At 40.9% G+C, this 21158-nt stretch overlaps 1 protein-coding gene across 1 annotated transcript in view; it reads right to left on the bottom strand.

Moving 5' to 3' along the window:
* MCC (MCC regulator of WNT signaling pathway) overlaps positions 1–20802 on the bottom strand; it is a 424188-nt gene extending 403386 nt beyond the window's left edge. Inside the window, exon 1 of the mRNA XM_068535717.1 lies at positions 20608–20802. Within this exon, the coding sequence (XP_068391818.1) occupies positions 20608–20795 (188 nt within the window). The 5' untranslated portion in view covers positions 20796–20802. The remainder of the gene's footprint in view (positions 1–20607) is intronic.
* Between the last annotated feature and the right edge of the window lie 356 nt (positions 20803–21158).

Genomic DNA, 21158 nt, shown 5'->3' with positions numbered 1-21158 from the left:
CCATCCCTCCACAAGTCTGTTCTCTACGTCTGTGAGTCTGTTTGTTTTGTAGATAGGTTCATTTGTGCCATATTTTAGATTCTATATGTAAGTGATATCATATGGTATTTGTCTTTCTCTTTCTGACTTACTTCACTTAGTATGATAATCTCTAGTTGCATCCATGTTGGTGCACATGGCATTATTTCATTCTTTTTTATGGCTGAGTAGTATTCCATTGTATATATGTAGCACATCTTCTTTACCCATTCATCTGTCGGTGGACATTTAGGTTGTTTCCATGTTTTGGCTATTGTGGATAGTGCTGCTATGAACATAGGGGTGCATGTATCTTTTTGAATTATAGTTTTGTCCGGGTATATTCCCAGGAGTGGGATTGCTGGATCATATGGTAATGCTATGCTTAGTTTTCTGAGGAACCTCCATACTGTTTTCCATAGTGGCTGCACCAATTTACATTCACAGTGGGTTTTAATGGTTGTGCTACACAGGCTGGGTTTTAAAGGCTTCAAATGTCAGCTTCTTGGGTGGGGCCCAGGAGATCACACCAGGGGAAATTAAGTTCTTTTATAATAGCAAGGGACCTATGAAGAGGAGGGGACAAAGTCATATTGCTTCCAAGTTGTAAAAATGATGCAATTTGAGGTATAAATGAATGAGGGCTCTTAGACAAGGCACCACAGTGTATAAAAACGTAATGGTGTGTGACTGGAATAGACCAGTGTGTGCTGCTCATGGGGCCAGCGTAACAGGAGTGCGGGCTGTGCGCTGACCTGAGCTGCTGGGCCAAGTGGAAGGGATTAGAAAGGAAGGCTTGAGGGGTTACATACAGAGAGAGTGCCCCAGGCCCTGAACCAGCAGGTGTCTGGTGTGGTTGTCCACAGATAAAGACAAAACCGAAAGTGGCCTGGCTTATGTAATAAGATCTCACTTTCAGCACTTCAGTTGACCAGAGCAATCTTCAACTTACCTAGATCAAAGGTTCAGAGGATGAAAGGGTTTTCACCTCAGCAAAGTGGAACTGACTTTGTGGGAGAGTTTTCCTGAGAACAAACATCCCATTGGTGCCAGGCACCGGCCTCTCCCAGACAGCTTGCTCAAGAAGATCCAGGCAAGCTGAGAGGGCCAATCAAGACCAGGGCCGAGGGTGTGTGTATGTGTGTGTGTTGTGTGTAGAACATGAGTGAAGACCTTGGAAAAAGAGATCTTTTGAAAAAATCAGAATTCTGTGTTCAAAGAATTTTATTTGAACTATAAACACTCTGTTATTCTCTGACTGGTGGGGGAGGAGGGGTAATCCTGATTTAAGGCAACTTTTGGAGCAGAAGTAGCCAGTCATCATGTGCTACCTCAGAAACCTGTGTTGCTACTGAAGCAACTGATCTACCTTCAGATCAATGATTTGAAAGTCAAAGGGCAGACAAATGCTTCAAAGGAAACTAGATGACCCAGACACCCATGCCAAAAAAAAAAAAAAAAATCCCAGAATTACTATGGAAACATGCATGCACACATGTGGCACACACACACATACCTGAGTCGTTTTCTGTGGATACAGACATTTAAAGAAAGGGAAACTAGACATCCTAGGGCAGGGAACTGAGTTGTAAACTTTTTCTCTGTTCACTTGATATTCATGGAAAGCTGAGAGAAAGGGAAAGCACTGAAACAATAGAAAGTAGGTTGCCTAAGAGAGTTCCCTACATGAAAACAGATACAGTATTTATGTCTAAACTATAAAAAAATGTTTAAGGAAAAAAAAAGAACCTCCCAAGTGGTTGTAGCTGAAATTATTTCTAGCTTTTCATTATCGCCATGGTTGGATTTGGGGAATATTTTGTATAAAGGGAACCCTCTTTCCATTGGCAATCCCTACCATCCGTGGAGCCAGGAAAACGGGTCAAGCCCGAGACACGTGACAAATCCTCTGAGGCACCTTGTCAGTGAGGATCCCTCAACCGAAGAGGCACAGGAACCTTTATTTGGATGTGACCATTTGTTCTTTTGTTCAACTAATACTCGGATGAGTATCTCTTCCTGTGAATTTTCTCATCAGCCTGCCCTCTTCCTTCTCTTTCTCGCCAAACACACAGTACACGTGCTGCGTCAGTAGCTCACCCCCAGCTGATCAGAGACCTAACTTCCAGCAACATGGATGCTGGCTTCTCCCCACTGAAAGCTGTGGGGACCAGAGGAGCCTGCAGACCGCTTGAGGCTCCCCTGACAGCCCCATGCTGCACGCTGTGCCCACTGTACCCACAGAGCTGCAGAAGAGAGGGGCATTTGGGAGCCCCAGTTTCTTATAAATGCAGCATGTCACATCCGGGCAGAATTTTGGAGACAGATGCAGCTTGCTGCCGTGTATTTGGCTGCTGCTACTCCAAGTGTGGTCTGTGGACCTGCAGCGGCTGCAACACCTGGGGGAGCATCTTAGAAATGCAGACTCTCAGGTCCCACACTGGAACCGCAGAGTCAGAATCTGCAATTCAACCATATCCCCAAATGATTTCTATGCACATCAAAATTTGAGAAGTACTGGTTTATGGAACTTTATCACATTTATTCTATTTAAGAAACCTCATAGTACGTACTATAAGCCAAGCACTCTTAAGGACACGTTCTTTCCAACAGTAACTCATGTACTCCTCAGAGCAAACTCATTTATAATAGTATAGTAGATACTATTATACCCCCATTTTATAGATGAGGAAACCAAGGTATGAAAGTATTAATAAGTACTTGCCTAAGGTCACACAGCTAGTGTGTGATGGAGTCAAGATTAGAACACCAGAACCCATTCTGAATGTCACAACTCTATACTGCCTGCCTCTTGGAGACATACAATAAATAATTGCAATTGATATTAAAGGATGGGCACTTTGCACCATTAAAAAAATATCCACAGGTGTTGAAAACAATAACAGTTCTGGAAGCTATGGATTACACTAGAATGTCCAGAGGGATCCTCTGTTCCAAAAGGATTGTTAGTTCAGGAAGAGCTATAAGAAGTGAAAGCTTCTTCCCATCAGATGATCAGGAATTCAAGATAAGTAGGAGTGATAACTTATTTAGTAAATAAACAAAAATTGTTATACTAAATAAACAAAAACTACTATACTTTAGTGATACATTTAAAAACGTTTTTAGAAATGAAGGTCAGTTTGAGTGGTAAAGTAAAAAGGTTTAACCCACACGTTTGGGAACCTTCACCAGTTAATGCCCACACAGCACATTAGAAACTGAGGGAAATAAATAAGATTTAAATATTGGTACTCCTCTTGCTTGACTTGTCAGTCAGGTCAAAATACCTCAAAATTAGTTGCAGACCACTCACAGAGTTGGGCCTCTGGCCTTCTGGAACTGTCTGTGTGGCGATGTGACTTCAGCAGACCCAGCCATTCACCCACTTTCTACTTTCTTTTCTGGGCCTTGCATCCTTTGGAAACACCTCACAGCTCTGATCTCAAATTTGCCCACAGATTTGGGTTTCCTGGCTGCCTATTTCATAGTCCCCTGGGCAGTGTTCAACAGAAACACCAGGAAATAGCACCTCACCCTTGCAATATTTTCCTGAAGCCTCCAGAAGGTGGATTTCACCCTAATCAAAACAACACCCTTAACACATTTGGAAAAGTCATTAACAGCGTTGGATAGCTATCATCTCAGAATGTGTGTGTTTACTCAATCCTGAGCCCCGGGGGCATGCACAAAGAACAGAGGAGTTATATCAGATCTTGATAAAGTAAGAAAATCCCCAACAGCAATTTCTTCTCTAGCAGCTCCAGAAAAACTCAGAAACCTCTCAAAAAGGGTGCTTTTATGTTTATAGAAATAAGTTGCCTACGCAAATAAAAATACGTGTACTAGTGTGCCAGTCATGCAAAAATGCAACGTTTGGTTTAGTTCTAAGAAGCAAAAAGGGCTTCACTGATTCTTTCCTCAAATATTTACTGAGTGCCTACAATGTGCCAGGTTCCTGCACTAGGCCTGAGGATTTAATGGTGAACAAAAACAGTCCCTGTTCTCATGAACTCATGGTTGAATGAGCCAGAAAGACATTCACCAAGAAATTCCCACAAATGAACACATTGTTACAAATTGAAATAAGTGCTCTGAAGGCAAAAAAGATGGGAGGGCGGGCCAAGGAAGGCTGAAAAAGCTATGGTGAAATTCAGTTGAGGAGCTTGAGAACAGATGGATATATTCAGCCGCAGGGGAACTGGATGGGAACTGACAGCAGATCACGATGGAGAAGCTGAAATTCAAGGACTAGAGTGGTTGGTGGACAGAGAGCCAGGAGGAGAGAAAGGGTGAGGCAGGAGAGGAAGAAGGAGGTGGAACCATGCAGGGCCTGTGGTAGCCAAGTTAAGAATCTGACCGAACTGAAGGGTTTTAAGCTGGGGTGACATGCGCAGACTGGCACTTCAGAAGAGATCTCCTCTGGCTACAGTGTGGAAGGCTGGATGGGAGGAGGGCCAAAGGAGACACAAGAAAGTCAGTTAGGAGTATCTGCAGCACTCCAAGAGAGAGAATTAGGCTGCCAGGAGTAGACATGGAAAGAAGTGGACAGATATGAGAGAGATTTAGAAGGTGAAATAATAGGACTTGGCTACGGTATGGCACAGGGAACTCTACTCAATATTCTGTAATAACCTATATGGGAAAAGAATCTGAAAAAGAATGGATATATGTATACGTATAACTGAATCACTTTGTTGTACGTCTGAAACTAACACAACATGGTAAATCAACTATATTCTAATATAAAATAAAAATTAAATTTAAAAAATATTAGGAATTGGTCGTGAAACCAGTATGGGAGTTGATGGAAAAGGGGGTGTCCAGGATGATGCCAAGATCTCTTCTGGCTTGTGTAAGTGGGTGTACACGTAGACACATTTGCTGAGATAGCAAAACTAGGCGGGAGATGATGAATCCAATATTGGACTGGTATAAATCAGCATGTTTTAGAAATATCTGGTGGGACATGATTTATAGGCAATTGAGTTAATTTGTCCTGCAGGTCTGAGGCTCAGAAGAGAAGTCTGAGCTGGACATTAACTATGGGAGTCAGTGGCCTCTTCAAAGATAACTGAAGCTGAAACATAAATAAGAGAGATGAAACATAAATGCCCAGACAGAATGCATGAGGTTAAAAGAGGAAGGGGCAAAAGTTGATGCCTTGCGAAATTCTGACCCTCGAGAGTTAGGTAGAAGAGGTGAGCCTGCAAATGAAACAGAAAGGAAGAGCCAGACAGATGGGAGAAAAGCAAGAAGACTGTGGGGTCATGGGAGCCAGGAAGAGACGGGGCTGCGAGCAGCGGGCAATGGTCAGCATGGTTGATTGCTGAGAGGTAATTCATACAAGGCAAGGACTGAAAATGCCCATTTTATTTACTGACAAGGTCACCAGTGACCTTAGCAATGTCGTGAAAGTATGGATTGATGGGAGTGACAGATGCCAGAATTGAGCGGGTTGAGGACTTTATGGGGAGTAAAAAAATGGAGAACGTAAGTAAAGACAGTCCTACAGAATCAAGCAGGAAACTCTGACTCGGACTAAAAGCCAAAGTCCTTACAGTAACCTACCAGGCCATACCATCTACCCCTCCTTACTGCATCTTCCACTTCTCTTCCCTTTCTCACGCCGGCCACACTGACTTCCTTATTCTTTGGATGCACCAGCTTCTGCCTCATGACTTTTGCATTTGCTGTTCCTTCAGTCAGGAAACTTATTCCTCCACATAAATAAACGGCTGCTCCCTAACTCCTCAAGTCTTGGCTCAAAAATTATTTTCTCAGTGAGGTCTCCCCTAACTACCATATTTAATATTAAAATTCACCTCTTCGCTTGTGCTGACTATTCCCTTCCCTGCTTCATTTGGTACTTCTTACCGTCTGACAGATTATATATTGCTTCTGTGTTTACTATTTATCTCATCCCCTCCCTCAAGAATGTAAGTTTCTTGAGGGCAGAGAATTTTGTCTATTTTGATCACTGCTACAGTCTCAGTGATTAGACCAGTGTCTATTACTTAGTAAGCACTCAAAAAATGTGTTGAAAAAATAAAATATTTGAACAAATAAAATAAATAGCTTTAATATACACTATCAATTATCAACTAGAAAAACAAAGAGGTTTAAAAAAAGCTCCATTCATGATAGCAGCAAAATCTGGAGGGAAAGACAGAGAAACAAACAGAACAAAAAATAATGTGCAAATATGAGGAAAACCACTGAGTGACATAAAAAAGACTTGAGTAAATGTAGAGGTATACAATCCCTCTTATGAAAAAACTGGCTTGCAAAGATATCAATTCTTCCTACATTAATTTAGAAATGTATCACAAGTTAATGAAATTAAAATTAACAGATAATTAAAAGTCAATGAAATTTCCACATCAAAGTAAAAAGCTTTTGCACAGTGAAGGATACTACCAAGAAAACAAAAAGGCTGCCTACTGAATGGAAGATGATATTTGCAAACAACGTACCTGATAAGGAGTTAATATCCAAAATATACAAAGAACTCATACAACTCAACATCAAAAAAAATAAATGATTCGATTTAAAAATTGGCAGAGAAACTGAATAGACATTTTTTCCAAAGAAGACATACAGATGACCAACAGGCACATAAACAGAAACTCAATATCACTAATCATCAGGGAAATGCAAATCAAAACCACAATGAGATATCGCCTCACACCTGTCAAAATGGCTATTACCGGGCTTCCCTGGTGGCGCAGTGGTTGAGAGTCTGCCTGCCAATGCGGGGGACGCGGGTTCGAGCCCTGGTCTGGGAGGATCCCACATGCCGCAGAGCGGCTCGGCCCGTGGGCCACAATTACTGAGCCTGCGCGTCTGGAGCCTGTGCTCGGCAGCGAGAGGCCACGATAGTGGGAGGCCCGCGCACCGCGATGAAGAGTGGCCCCCACACCGCGATGAAGAGTGGCCCCAGCTTGCCACAACTAGAGAAAGCCCTCGCACAGAAACGAAGACCCAACACAGCCATACATACATACATACATACATACATACATACATAAAAAGAATGTAAGCAGACAAGAATAGCATTAAAAAAAAAAATGGCTATTACCAAAAACACAATAAATAACAAGTATTGATGAGGAGGTGGAGAAAAGGGAACACTTGTGCACTGTTGGTGTGAATGTAAATTGGTGCAGCCACTATGGAAAACAGTATGGTGGTTCCTTAAAAAATTAAAAATACAACTACCGTATGATCCAGCAATTCCACTCCTGGGTATTTATCTGAAGAAAACAAAAACACTAATTTGAAAAGATATATGCACCCCTATGTTCATCGTAGCATTTACAATAACCAAGATACAGAAGCAACCTAAGTGCCCACTAATAAATGAATGGATAAAGAATATATATATATTAAGAATATTATATATATTATATATATATAATATAATATTACTCAGTCATAAAAAATGAAATCTTGCCATTTGTGACAACATGGATGGACCTATAAGGTATTGTGTTAGGTGAAATAAGTCAGACGGAGAAAGACAAACACCATATGATTTCACTCATATGTGGAATATAAAAAACAAAACTAATGAACAAACATAACAAGACAGAAACAGAGTCATAGATACAGAGAATAAATAGATGGTTGCCAGAGGGGAGGTGGTTAGGGGGAGGGGAGAAATAGGTGAGGGAGATTAAGAGGTACAAACTTCCAGTTACAAAATAAATGAGTCATCAGATTAAAGGTACAGCATGGGGAATATAGTCAAAAATAATGTAACATCTTTGTAAGGGAACAGATGGTAACTCGACTTATCATGGTCATCATTTTGTATTGTATGGAAAGATCCAATCACTATGTTGTGCACCAGGAACTAACACAGTGTTATAGGTCAATTATACTTCAAAAACAAACAAACAAACAAACAAACTCATAGAAAAAGAGATCAGATTTGTGGTTACCGGAGGTGGGGGGATGGAGGAAGTGGGAATTGGATGAAGGCGGTCAAAAGGTACAAGCTTCTAGTTGTAAGATAAGTAAGTACTAGGGATGTGATGTACAGCATAATAAGTATAATTGACACCGCTGTGTGTTACATTATATGAAAGTAGTTAAGAGAGTAAATCCTTAGAGTGTTCATCACAAGGAAAAATGTTTCTTCCTTTCTCTTTCATTTTCTATCTATATGAGATGATAGATGTTCACTAAACTTATTGTGGTAATTATTTCATGATGTAAGTCAGTCAAATCTTTATAATGTACACCTTAAACTTACACGGTGCTGTATGTCAATTATACCTCAATAAAACTAGAAGGAAAAAAAATTCAATGGAATTTCTAAAGCTCTCTTAGATGGGAAAAATGCCTGGAAATAGCCAAAATGGTTTTTTTGGGGGTGAGGAGAGACAATGAGGGAAGCCAATCCATACGGCATATTTAACCATATTATGAAGTAACAGTATTAATACAAGAACAGATAGATCAATAAAAGAAAATGTAGGATCTATAATCAAATGCAAATATATATACTTTTAAAGTTAGTATATAATAAAGTGTACATTCAGATCATCAGGGAAAGAATGGATTTATTAAATGGGATTAGGACAAATGACTAATCATTTGGGGAAAAAATGATGCTTCCTATCATGTAAATCATATACACATGAATTCCAGAAGAATTAGATATTTATAAATGAACCATAAGATAGCTATAAGAAAATGCCAATATTTATCTACTGAGCTCGATGTGAAAAAGTAAAAGAAGAAAGTGACAGATTTGGCTACATTTATATTTAAAACTTATGTTTTGCAAAAGATATCACAAATTTCAAACTAAAGCAAAAATTTGGGGAAAACATTTCCAACCTGACAAAAAATTAATATTCCTAATATACAAAGACTTCTTATAAACCAAAAAGAAAAACACAAATTCTCTAACAGAAAAAAAATGAGAATTGAGAAAATACACAAATTAGAAACAGAGCTAGTCAATAAATAAATCAAAAAGATGTCCAAATTTACTAGGATTCAAAGAACTGTAAAATTAAATAATGTGATCCCATTATTCAGAGGTCAGATTGGTGAAGGCTAAAAAAGGTAATAATGTGTAACATTACTGAATATGTGAGGAAATGGGCAATTTTACAGGTTCCAGAAGGCACAGTAAATTCTGGAAGGCAATTAGTAATATATTAACCTAGATATTCATAGAGGGGTTTATTAGTTTTTTAGTGCTGCCATAACAAAGTACCACAGACTAGGTGGCTTAAACAACAGAAATTTATTTTCTCTTGACTCTAGAGGCTAGAGGTCCAAGATCAAGGTATCAGAAGTGTTGATTTCATTCTGAGGCCTCTCTCTCCTTGGCTTACAGGTAACTGTCTGTAAGTCAGAAAGTGGGACAGGTAGCCTTCTAAAAAAGCTCCCGATGATCCCTGCCTCCTGGGAGTCACACCCTTATGTAATCCCCTCCCCTTGAGTGTCAGCTGGACCTTGGGACTTGATTCTAAAGAACAGAATACTGCTAAAGTGATGGATGTCACTTCTGAGATCATGGTACAAAAGACTGTGGCTTCTGTCTTGCTGGCCCTTCTTGTTCACTTGCTCTGGGGAAGAGGAGCATCGAGTAAGGAACAGAGGGTGGCCTCGGGTCAACAGTGAGGAAGGAACTGAAGCCGTCAGTCCAACAGCTCTCCAGGAACTGGATCCTGTCAACAACCACTGAGGAAGCTGAGAAACGGACCTGCCCAGTTGAACCCTGAGATGACTTTGGCTCCAGCCGATACCCTGACTGCAGCCTCTTAAGAGACCCTTAAATAGAGGACCCAGCTAAGCCATGCTTGGATTCAAGACCCACGAAACTGTGAGATGATAAATATGTGTTGTTTTAAGCCACTGAGTTTTGCGGTAAGCAACAAATAAACTAAGAAAGTAAAATAAAATTTCTGGAGAGAGACAACTAGTATAATATATCAAGTTACACACACACACACAAACACACACACACCATGCAATACTTAATTTTAAATGGTGATATGAGGTCTATATTTACATGGCAAATTTGCATGATATAGTATGTAAAAAAAAAAGTAGATTACAAAACACCCTGCCTAGTAAAATCCCATTTATATATAAATACATTAGTATGTTTTAGGGCGTAAGTAAAGGAGATATAACTCAAGAGATCTTAAATAATAAAGAAATGTATTGTGCAGCAGGAAGGCTAGAGGCAGGGTGGTTCAATCAATATCATGAAGGCTCTAGCTGTTTCCATGCTGTTCCTCTCCCTTAAAAGTGTGGTCTTCTTCCTAATATTAATCTCCTTTGGATCTGTAGTGGCTACTACTGGCAATCAAGGGTACATGCATCCTCTTCATGTTTATCTCTCATTTGGGAGGGAAAGAGAGAAGGAGCTGCTTTCAGAAACTCTACCAGAAGAACGTGGAAACCTTTTCTAGCTATCTCCAGCACACTTTATCTAGAGACTCATTAGTGCAAGTCTTATCACATGTCCATTCCTAACTCAAATGTTATCAAGAAGCTGGGATTACCCTTAGATCTGTTAGGCTTCCCCTTACATTGGGAGGTGGGACCCTGCAATACATGGATTTCCTGGAGGAGGAGAGGCTGCCTGCACTTTTGTTAGGGATCTTTTGGAAAGAAGAGAAGTAGGGATAGATGTGCACAACAAATAATGAGCACTACATCATATCTGTGTGTATCTGTTGTGTCTTGACTCTTACTATCTCTGGGTAGATGAGATTAAGAATGATCTCTTTTTCTTTGTATTTTTGAATGCATTTTTTTTTTTTTTTTTTTTTTTTTGCAATTAGGTTCAGGGCCAATGAGGCCCAATGTATTTAAATAATAATCTCCTTTTTGTGAGCTGTTTACACGGGTTCTGTCTTAAACTTACATGCTTATACATTATTGGGGATGCAGTCTCAGGAAAGCACGAGTGAAGGGAAAAGCTGAGTGAGGAAACAAAGCGGAGAGAGCTAATATAAGGGGTGTGCAAGCAAGCTGGCCACAGCTCTGCAGCACACGTAGCTGGTTGTCTGGTCTTGCAGAGGCCAGAGGAAACTACTGCATTCAGAACAGGTCCTCGGCGGGGAGGAAGGAGGAGCAGCTTAACAGCTGGTTCCCTCCGGTTTCCTGTCTCTCACTGGTTGCTGCTCCACAGGGCATGACCTCCACAACAGCCCAGGGCTGCGCACCTGACAGGTCCAGGCAGTCGCTGAGGAAGCCAGGGCCTCTGCAGGGCGGTCTCTCCCTGTCATCAGGGCTGCCCTTGGCTCCTTTGTCTGTGGAAGGGTGCAGGGCAGCAAGGAAGCCATCGCTACAGCCACTCTGGCTGAAGTAAAGACAGAGGCCATGATCTATGATGGGAGGTGAAGCTAAGCGACCAGTCTGGGCCAGTTACATATTCCTTGCAACAAACTTACTAGAACAATATCCTCCTATAAAGCCCAGTTGTTTTCCTTCCTTTCCCTGAACCTTCCTAGACGCTTTGCACTTCTCCTTGTCTCTGGTCATGTGTGTACTTATTGCATAAGACCAAATACTCCTTAAAGGAAGATGCTGTAACACACCCATCTTTGAATTCCTCTGTGCATACAGTGGGCATGCAATAAACATTTAAAAATAAAAATTAATATTCTTAAATTTGCTCTGGTGTGACAGTCAGCAGATGCTATAGGGACTGAAGATTGAGAAGGAATCTATAAAGTAAAAAACCACTATGGATAGCAAATTACTCCTTTAAGGGAACCTTTATTTTATATTACCAAAATAGGGGACTTCAACAAACTAACTTACATGGCAATAGTCTTTGTGTTTTCCTCGTTCCATGTTATTTTACTGATGGTAAATCTGGAAGCATGTAAGCATACAGTTAGAGACAGGTTAACACTGGCACAGGAGTTTTTCTCTGTTTTAGGAATGAGAAAAGTCAAAATCCTACCTTGCAAGTGTAGGAGTAGCAACATAATTTTGTCTTAAGGTAGTATTAATCCATCACTTCATTCATTCAACACTGATTTAACATCTATGTACACAGCATTTATGTACAAGGAATAGTGTCAGGTGGTGTGAGAGATAAAAGGCATGATTGTTATACTCATGAAGTTTATAATCTGGTAGGTGAAAGAAACTGAATAGAAGTTACTATAACACAAGGTAGGCTTAAGTAAATTCCCTTAATTCTACTATTAGTTTTTTATTCTGTGATTAGTTTAAAATGTTTGTTCACTGTGAATACCCAGTAACCAGAAAGGAATAGCCTAAGAAAAGTGGACTATAAATATTAATTTGAAAATAGTTTTTAAAGCATTTATCTACCCTGAAAGAGTCAGGATAGAACCATGTGGTCAACTGCCAAACAACTTTTTAATAACAACTAGAATACACAATTAAGAGTAGTTTTTTTTTTTTTTCATTTACTTCATCTTATAATCTTTACTCAGGAACTGACACAGAACCTAACCAACAGTTCAATGCTTTTGAAAATACTACTAACTAGATGGTATTGAAGCCTATTGGATGATAACAGCTACTAATACAGAGAAACTATGGATTTATCACAGCTAGTTCACAAGCAAACACCAACAGTTGCCCAATGGGACTAATTTAAACAGTATGCTTTTCCAAAAAAATATGCTACCAAAAACATCCTAGTACCTACAGTCCAGAAAATAAAACTCTTTCAGTCCTGAAAAAGATGTTAAAATCACTTTATAGAAGAAGACTGATTGGAGAGGTGTGTGTGACTTGCCTAAAGTCACATGACTAGTTAGTTGAAGGGGCACAGAGTCCCCATCACCCTAATATTCTAGATTAGGTAAAATGCACATGATACATATTTTCAAATGTAAATTTCTCAGCTTCTTCTTTTTTATTGAAGTATAGCTGATTTACAATGTTGTGTTAGTTTCTGGTGTACAGCAAAGTGATTCACTTATACATAAATTCTTCTTCATATTATTTTCCACTATGGTTTGTTACAGGATATTGAATATAGTTCCCTGTGCTATAAAGTAGGACCTTGTTATTTATCTGTTTTATATATAGTAGTTTATATCTGCTAATCCCAAACTCCTAATTTATCCCTCCCCTACCCCCTTTCCCCTTGGTAACCATAAGTTTTCTTTGTGAGTCTGTTTCTGTTTTGTAAACAAGTTCATTTGTATCATATTTTAGATTCCACATGTAAGTGGTATCATATGGTATTCATCTTCCTCTTTCTGATTTACTTCACTTAGTATGATAATCTCTACTTGCATCCATGTTGCTGCAAATGGCATTATTTCATTCTTTTTTATATATGTTTTATATATTATATATTATATTATATATATTATATATTTTATATATTGTATATATGTACCACATCTTTATCCACTCATCTGTCGACAACCATTTAGGTTCTCAGCTTCTTCTAAGTTGGACAAAACCTGATAAATCTTTTTCTAAGTATTCTAAAGTGTTTGAAATTACCATTACACATGAACAATTTTATTTGATCAATATTTAATAAATTTCTATTACGTGTTGGGCACTGAGTTTATGAAGACAAAAGACAAAAGAAGTATAGTCTCTGCCTTGAGTGTGGGAAGCAAGGAAATGGAAACAGTGAGAATATCAAAGGTGAGCAGAGCTGGCCTAGGAGTGTGTATAAGGTCCTGAGGCATGAGGGAAAGTCTCCAGAGAGAAAGAGCTGCATGAGAACTGAGTCTAGGAAAACTGAGAAGGCGCTTACCAGACAACAAGGGGGAGAGAAGGGCACTTACAGAGGAGCTGCATGTGCAAAGCACTGAAGTTTGGAACAGCTGGGCCTGCCAGAGGAGGGAGTGTGAAAGATAATGCTAGAGGGGATACAATCACTGTGCCAGATGGCCAGGCGCTTCAAATCAAACGGCCCTAGGAGGAGTCTGAAATTAGCTGTAAGAAACAGGCAACTAACTGTTGAAGGACTTTACGAGGAGCTGCCTGCTCAGCTTTATTTTATAGAAAAATGACTTTAATGTCCATGTAAAGTGGCCTGGAGGAGCCGAGCCTGCATGTTACGACACTAGGAGAATAATTCTGGTCCGAGATGAAGGAACTTAGGAAACCAAGAAGGGGGAGGGAGATGAGCAGCACTGATTTCCCCCTTTGCTTACAATAAATATAAAACTGCCAACATATTTTTAGAAGAGTAAATACTTCCCCAAAAATATTCTCTCAATGATTTCCACCCTGTTTATCATGAAGTACACTCAGGTTAAGACTACAGTACATACAATTGTTAAAGTAAAACTCTTGCCTAAAAGCATTAACCTCTAATGTGGAATATTCTGTTAAGGTTGTTATTCTCAGAAAAAAGTTCTGATTTTTTGTAAATAAGTGAAAAATTCTGACATTTAAATGAAATGCAGTCACACTTTTATATAAATGCCCTCTTTCACCCTATCTGTTTTTACTTCCTTCATCTGTATCACAAATGTGTACATGAGAACTTTTAAACAATAGACAACAGGTGTCTTAATCTATGGCACTTGCCACAATGTTGAATAGATGCCCAATTAACACCAAGTCTAAGATGTATTTTCAATTATCTTCTACATTGTGATGTGAATATTTAAAAAATTAAACAAAGAGCTCATCTATCTAGAATTTTCCAAGCAAAAGTTTCACAACTAAATATTCAACTGAGGGCTACACTTAAACTCAACTAACAACTGTCACATCAGACAAACACATTTAATGCTTATTGGGTCAACCTAGCAATTTGTTCCGTTTACATTTTCACTTTGCTAAGGGACAGGGATCCAAATATTTGAACAATGAATAGGTCCAGAGAGTCCTTCTGCCTACCCAACTCTTTTTCTCCCATCAGAGTCATCAATAATCAATTGCACGGATTTAGTAATTACTCATTTACATATTTAAACTGACATTTTGAAATGACAATGAGAAGCTGACAATTAACTGTTCTCTAAGGAAATGCCCTTTCTCTCCATATGGTTTCTACTCTGGGACTAACACTTAAAGAGATTTTCAATTTACTGAACAACAAGAGAGTCTCCCCAGCTGAGACCCCCATGGAAACTCATTTAGAATGCAAATGCCTCACCTTCTGTACCAAGAATTTAAATGCCATTCCCACTGATGCTAAGAAGCCAGTTTTAAAATGAAAATTCATCTGCACCATAGACCTTGGGTAAATTAAACAGGAAATAACTTTAAGGCTTTAGGGGTTTTAATAGGTTTTCTTGTGTTAGCTGCGCAGCATTTATGGTAAAAAAGGCTCTCAGGTAAGGGCCACAGGTTCATTCTTTTTCCTTAGAGGCTATGTTGTCTTGGCTCCCTGTCTTAAAACAGAGATATTAATTCCTGTTGCAAGAATTAAATGAGATAATATATGGACCAATTGATTGTAAACTATAAAAGCTTCTATACACATTTGCTATTATTACTTCAGATGTTCACTAACCTGCTGACTCCAAATTAAAAGACTGTAAAATAAAGGGCTGGTGGAAAAAAACAAAACTATCCTGAAAAATATACTTACTAAAAATGCAAGTGAACAAATTGGTCTATAAATTCAAAACAATCCCAATCAAATATTCCAGCTGCCTGTTTTGAAGAAATTGACAAGCTGATCCTAAAATGTGTATGGGAACTCAGAGGACTAAGAATAACCAATCTTAAAAAGAGAAGAACAAAACTGGAGGATTCACACTTCTCAATTTCAAAACTTACAACAAAGCAACAGTAATCAAAATAGTGTCGTACTGGTATAAGGATAGGCATATGTACCAATGGAAAAGAACTGAGAGTTCAGAAATAAACTCTTATGTTTATGGTCAATTGATTGTTGACAAGAGTGTCATGAAAATAGGAAAGAATAGTCTTTTCAACAAATGGTGCTGGAACAACTTGATAGCCACATGCAGAGGAATGAACCTGGACCCCTTCTTCACACCATACACACAAACTCAAAATGGATCACAAACCTAAATGTAAGAACTATATCTATGAAACTCTCAGAAGAAAACATAGGAGTGAATCTTTGTGACCTTGGATTAGGCAAAACCTTCTTGTATATGACACCAAAACACAAGCAACTACAGGTCACATAATGTATGATTCCATTTACATGAAATATCCGTATAGGCAAATCAATAGAGATAAAAAGTAGATTAATGGTTACCTAGGGCTGGGGAGGTTGGGGTGAAATGGGGGAGTATTGCCATCATAACAATATTAAAACTTCCTAACCATGAACATGAGATGCCTTTCCTTTTATCGAATCATTTTAAACGTACTAGAGGAATGATATGGTATAGATATGTCACCAGGAAAACAGAAATAATACACCTTAATTATGGGATAATGGATGATTTTGATTTTATTTTTATATATTTCTGTATTTTGCAAATTTTCATCACCAAAAATACCTTTTATATAACCAAAAAGAAGTTATTTTAAAGGAAAATATTATATAATAAAATATACTTACGTTTAAGTATCTCATAAACATGGAAAATGCTTGAAAGATTGTTCAACCTACATGAACATACCACTGTTTATTCTTGGTCATTTATTCATCAGAATTTACTGACTGAGTGCTATATGGCAGATACTGTGCTAGATCCTGAGTGTACTGTTTTAATAAAACAGACATGATTCTGGCCCTCATGAAGGCCAATGGGAGAATGACAATAAATGGGCAAAGTAATAAATAGAAATGCAATTACAAGTTGTAAAGAGTGCTTTGGAAGAAAGCCAATGGTGGGATCTTAGTTCTGCGAACAAGGAATTGAACCCATGCTCTCGGCAGTGAAAGCGCTGAGCCTTAACCACTGGACCGCCAGGGAATTCTCTTAACACTTTGATACAGTGGTCATGGAAGTTCTCTCTAAGGCAACAGTGTTTAAGCTGAGGCTTGGGGACTAGATACAAATGTTACGTGTTGGTTTTAGATATTTGTCAAAATGTTCAACATAGTTTCTTAAACTGAAGGATAAAAACAAGAAGCTTTAAAATTCCAAAGGGAGATTAATTTCAACAAATAGAGTAAAACCTCCATCTCCTATAACATGATATATAGGGCTCCCAAAACTCATTGTAAGGTTAATAAATGCACCAGAAGAGCCTGCTGTGCTCACACTGTGCAGCCCAAATCCTGCCCTGTCCAAGCTATGGCTTGGCTCCACCTGATGGTAGTTGTCTGCTCCAGCTTAAGTATCCATGGAAATGATTCTGGGTCCCTCTGGCAGGCTGGGAGTTCCAGGGCAGAAGTAGTAACTCCAGGAACCTCCAGCTAGCTAATACCCTTTTTGTCAGTTTGAGGAGGAAGGCTGAGCCAAGGGGATATTTAAGACACAAAGCCCTAACTCTTACCTCCCTGCTTCCTGAAATGATGTACCCTGATATTTCCCCAATGGCCTCAGTCTCTCTTCCACTCATCCTTCCTCCAAATATAACATCTCCAGCTCACTCCTGTTTGAGGATAATGGCTAGGTAAAAGGACTGGAGCCAATACAGTTGAATTTAGGTTAACATGGGGAGTTTTATTATACGTATTGGTTGCTACTTGCCTACCCAATATCCATTTCCCGCTCTTAATAACAGAACTCAGCTTTTGTATAGGGGGCGATGTACCCAATTGGATGATATACTTCCTTAAACTCTACTGCAAGTAGGCATGGTACAGTGATGTAGTTTGACCAACATGAAGTCAATTTAGGGATCTGGGAAAGCTGTGCTTTGATGATACAGGCAGCATTCATTTCAGCTTCCTCTTAGACCTTCGCTCCCTAGAACTTGGAGATGAAGTTGGAGACAGAGCAATCATTTTAGGACTGCGACATAACTATGAGGATGAATGCTCCATGTGAAGAATGCAATGCAGAAAGATACAAGGAAGGGGGACATTGATACCATTCTGCAGCTGCTGCCTCAGCGTGGATGGCCCACCTCAAGACTTCTAGGTGTGACAGTCAACACTTATTTGACTGTGATTCTATTATATATAGACAAACTGAAATCCTAAAGGATACAGCTATTTATGATTAGCATAAACTTGACATCTTTAGGAGAATTCAAGGTTTCCAAGGTTTTAAAGCAGAAAGCCCAACTCTCATGTTTAATAAAAGAGAAAATTCACAGCATTCCACACCTTATCTCCCACTGTACAGTGGTCAGTAGAGTCATTAAATAGGGGCAGCACAAAGGAGTGACATTGGAAAGGGAGTCATTATTTTCATTAACCCCATTCCTCAAGCATACCAAATAAACATATATTCCAATAAAACTGTGCTTGCTATGTAAACACACTTCTAGACAAGTTCTTTGGTGCCTGCTCTCAATGAGATTGCCACCCCTGAACTCCTCCTATATGGAAATTCTGTCACAGCCTAAAAATAACTTCCAGGGCAACTCTGCCCACAGCTAAAGTTTTGGCTTTGGGTCCACTACTGCCCATGCCTTCCAACTTTCAAGCAGATATATTAAAGTGATGTGGCTCAAGGAAGGATAACATTTTTTCCCACATTTGCCCCAGCAGGTTTCTACCTTCATCTAAAATTCCTTCTTTAACATCATGCCCTCACACTGCTTCACCCTCCAAAACAAAGTTCTCAAACTGTGCTTAAAGAATTCATTATCCTTCAGTGCTCATATAGCCCCCATTCAAAATAATATGAGCATTTACACAGAAAGTGTAGTTCAGGTAAAGCAACATATTAATAGGATTAGTGGGAGGAAGGGAGAGAATTTTGCTAGTTTTCTATATGTACTCTTGCCCATGTGAAATTAAATTCTTTTTGCATTCTAACATGAAGGATGTAGATAGTTTTTATTATTGCAAATGAGATAACAGCTTTTCAAGTAGAAAAACAACAACAAAAAAACCCTAAACGGGACTTCCCTGGTGGCGCAGTGGTTAAGAATGCGCCTGCCAATGCAAGGGACAGGGGTTTCAAGTCCTGGTCCGGGAAGATCCCACATGCCGTAGAGCAACTAAGCCCGTGAGCCACAACTATTGAGCCCGCGAGCCACAACTACCGAAGCCTGCACGCCTTGAGCCCGTGCTCCGCAACAAGAGAAGCCACGGCAATGAGAAGCCCGCGCATCGCAACGAAGAGTAGCCCCCTCTCTCAGCAGCTAGAGAAAGCTCGCGCGCAGCAATGAAGACCCAACGCAGCCAAAAATAAATAAATAAAGTTAAAAAAAACCCAAAACCCTAAACTATAGGATGAAATTTTTTTAACCCAGAACCCAAACAGGGAAAGACTTCCAGATAAAAATCTATATTAGGTCAACTAGAGTTACATATTTTTTTCCATTTCATAACATAATTACTCCATACAGTTTTCTGATATCTTTCTAATGTTTCCCAATGAAACTTCAGAAAAGTAATAAAGTTCAGCTAAGAATTATCATAATTGAGTGAAGTCCCAAATAAATAATTATTTTTTTAACTGTCAAATTCTTTTACATGTCAAACCACCTGTTTCAGAGATTTTTTTTTTCTAATTTGGGGGTGGGGAGGGATTCCCCACTCTTTTTTTCTCTAGGTAGGCAAGGACAATCAGCAGGAGGCATCCTGGAATTTTCAGAGGATCTTCAGCATCACCAAGACAAAGGCTAAAGAAAGATGTGGTACACAATTCAGGCTGCCTACGCCTTTGAAGGCAATTCACATTTCGGCGCGTACAGGCTTCAGCGCCCGGTGTCGACCCTTCATATAAGCATACCAGAAAACATTACGATTATCTTCTTCACCATCAGTGTCCGATAAGTGATAAAAATTTGGGCAGAAGTAATTATTTTGCCAAGCCCTGCCGCTGGACGTTGCAACACCGCCCCTGTAGGGGAGCTGGAAGCAAGCACAGCGAGGGTTAGGAGTGGTCGCGCAGAGGCGCCCGAGACCCCTCCGGAGGCTCATCTGGTTAGAGCGCGGAGCCGGGCTAGGGCGTAGGGTCTATTTCCAGCCTCACCTGTAAACCCCCAGTGTGCACCTGAGCGCGTCGTTCCCCTCAGGCTAATAGGTTTAAATCAGTACTGAGCGGCAAACTATGCCCATTCTTTGGACTCCGAAGTTGGGAACGCAGGGTCTCTGTGCCACACGAAAGTTTTTCACAGCTTGTTTTCATGGTCAACTCTGTCACTGACAGCGCATCCCTATCCTGGTCCGGCCCCGGGTCTGTCCACCGAGCAACCGGACAAGATCGCTGCCCGGTGGCCCAGCACCTTGACACCCACATCTGCAGGGCAGCCTCTTCTATCGGGAACAAGTGGCCATAACTCGTCTCCCCACAGGCAGGAGCGCTCCGGGCCCCGGGGGAGAACTCGCATCCGAAAGAGATGTCTCCCAATGCCCAGACAAAGACGGCGCTGGGAAAAGTTGGACTAACTGGCACCTCCAGAAGACAAGCAGAGCAGCCCCTCGGCCTCAGTGGCCGAGCTGGCGACGCGCTCTCAGAGTCGCAGGCAACTTTCCGCGTGAGCTTCTGAGCAACTTGCTGGAAGTTGGGGACGAGGGGCCAGAGGAGAGGTCAAGGGCAGCGCCGAGAGGCTGATCGCACCCCAGTCCGCTTCGCGGACCTCCCCGAGTACCTGCTAATGTAGCCGTCGCCGTCGCCGTCGCACGTCTGGAAGAGGCGCCGCATCCTCTCCTCCTCGCCGGTGCTGGACGTGTCGCTGCTGCTGCTGCTGCTGCTGCCGCCGCCGCCGCCGCCGCCGCTGCTGCCGCTGCTGGCGCTCCTGGCGCTCCTGGCGCTCCCCGCCGCCGCCGCCGCCATCATGCGCCCGCTCCCTGCTCGGGAGGCGGAGGACGCGCGGCCGCAGAAGGAATCTGCGAGGCGCACACGCGCTCGCGGCCCCGAACCTGCCTGACGACGGAGCATGCCCAGTGGCCGCCCGGGCGCTCCAGGAGAGGGATTCCAGCTCTCCGGGTTTTGCCCGGCCTGGGAAGATGGGCGCTCTTCAATCGCGGGAGTAGGCACCTTAGGGGAGAGGGAGGAAGGGGAGGAGGCTCGTGGAGTCAGGGAACTGAGGGTGGCGACGGGGACGCGAGGGGAGGCCGCCCGGGAAGGGTGTCAGCGTCGTGCATCCGGCTAAGAAGCGGGCTCTCGACACCTGCGGACGCTCCAGGCAGAGGGAGCGTG

This window comes from Eschrichtius robustus, chromosome 2 (assembly GCF_028021215.1).
Source record: "Eschrichtius robustus isolate mEscRob2 chromosome 2, mEscRob2.pri, whole genome shotgun sequence".
In the NCBI taxonomy this organism is placed as follows: Eukaryota; Metazoa; Chordata; class Mammalia; order Artiodactyla; family Eschrichtiidae; genus Eschrichtius; species Eschrichtius robustus.
This window is presented reverse-complemented; position numbering and strand designations above follow the sequence as displayed.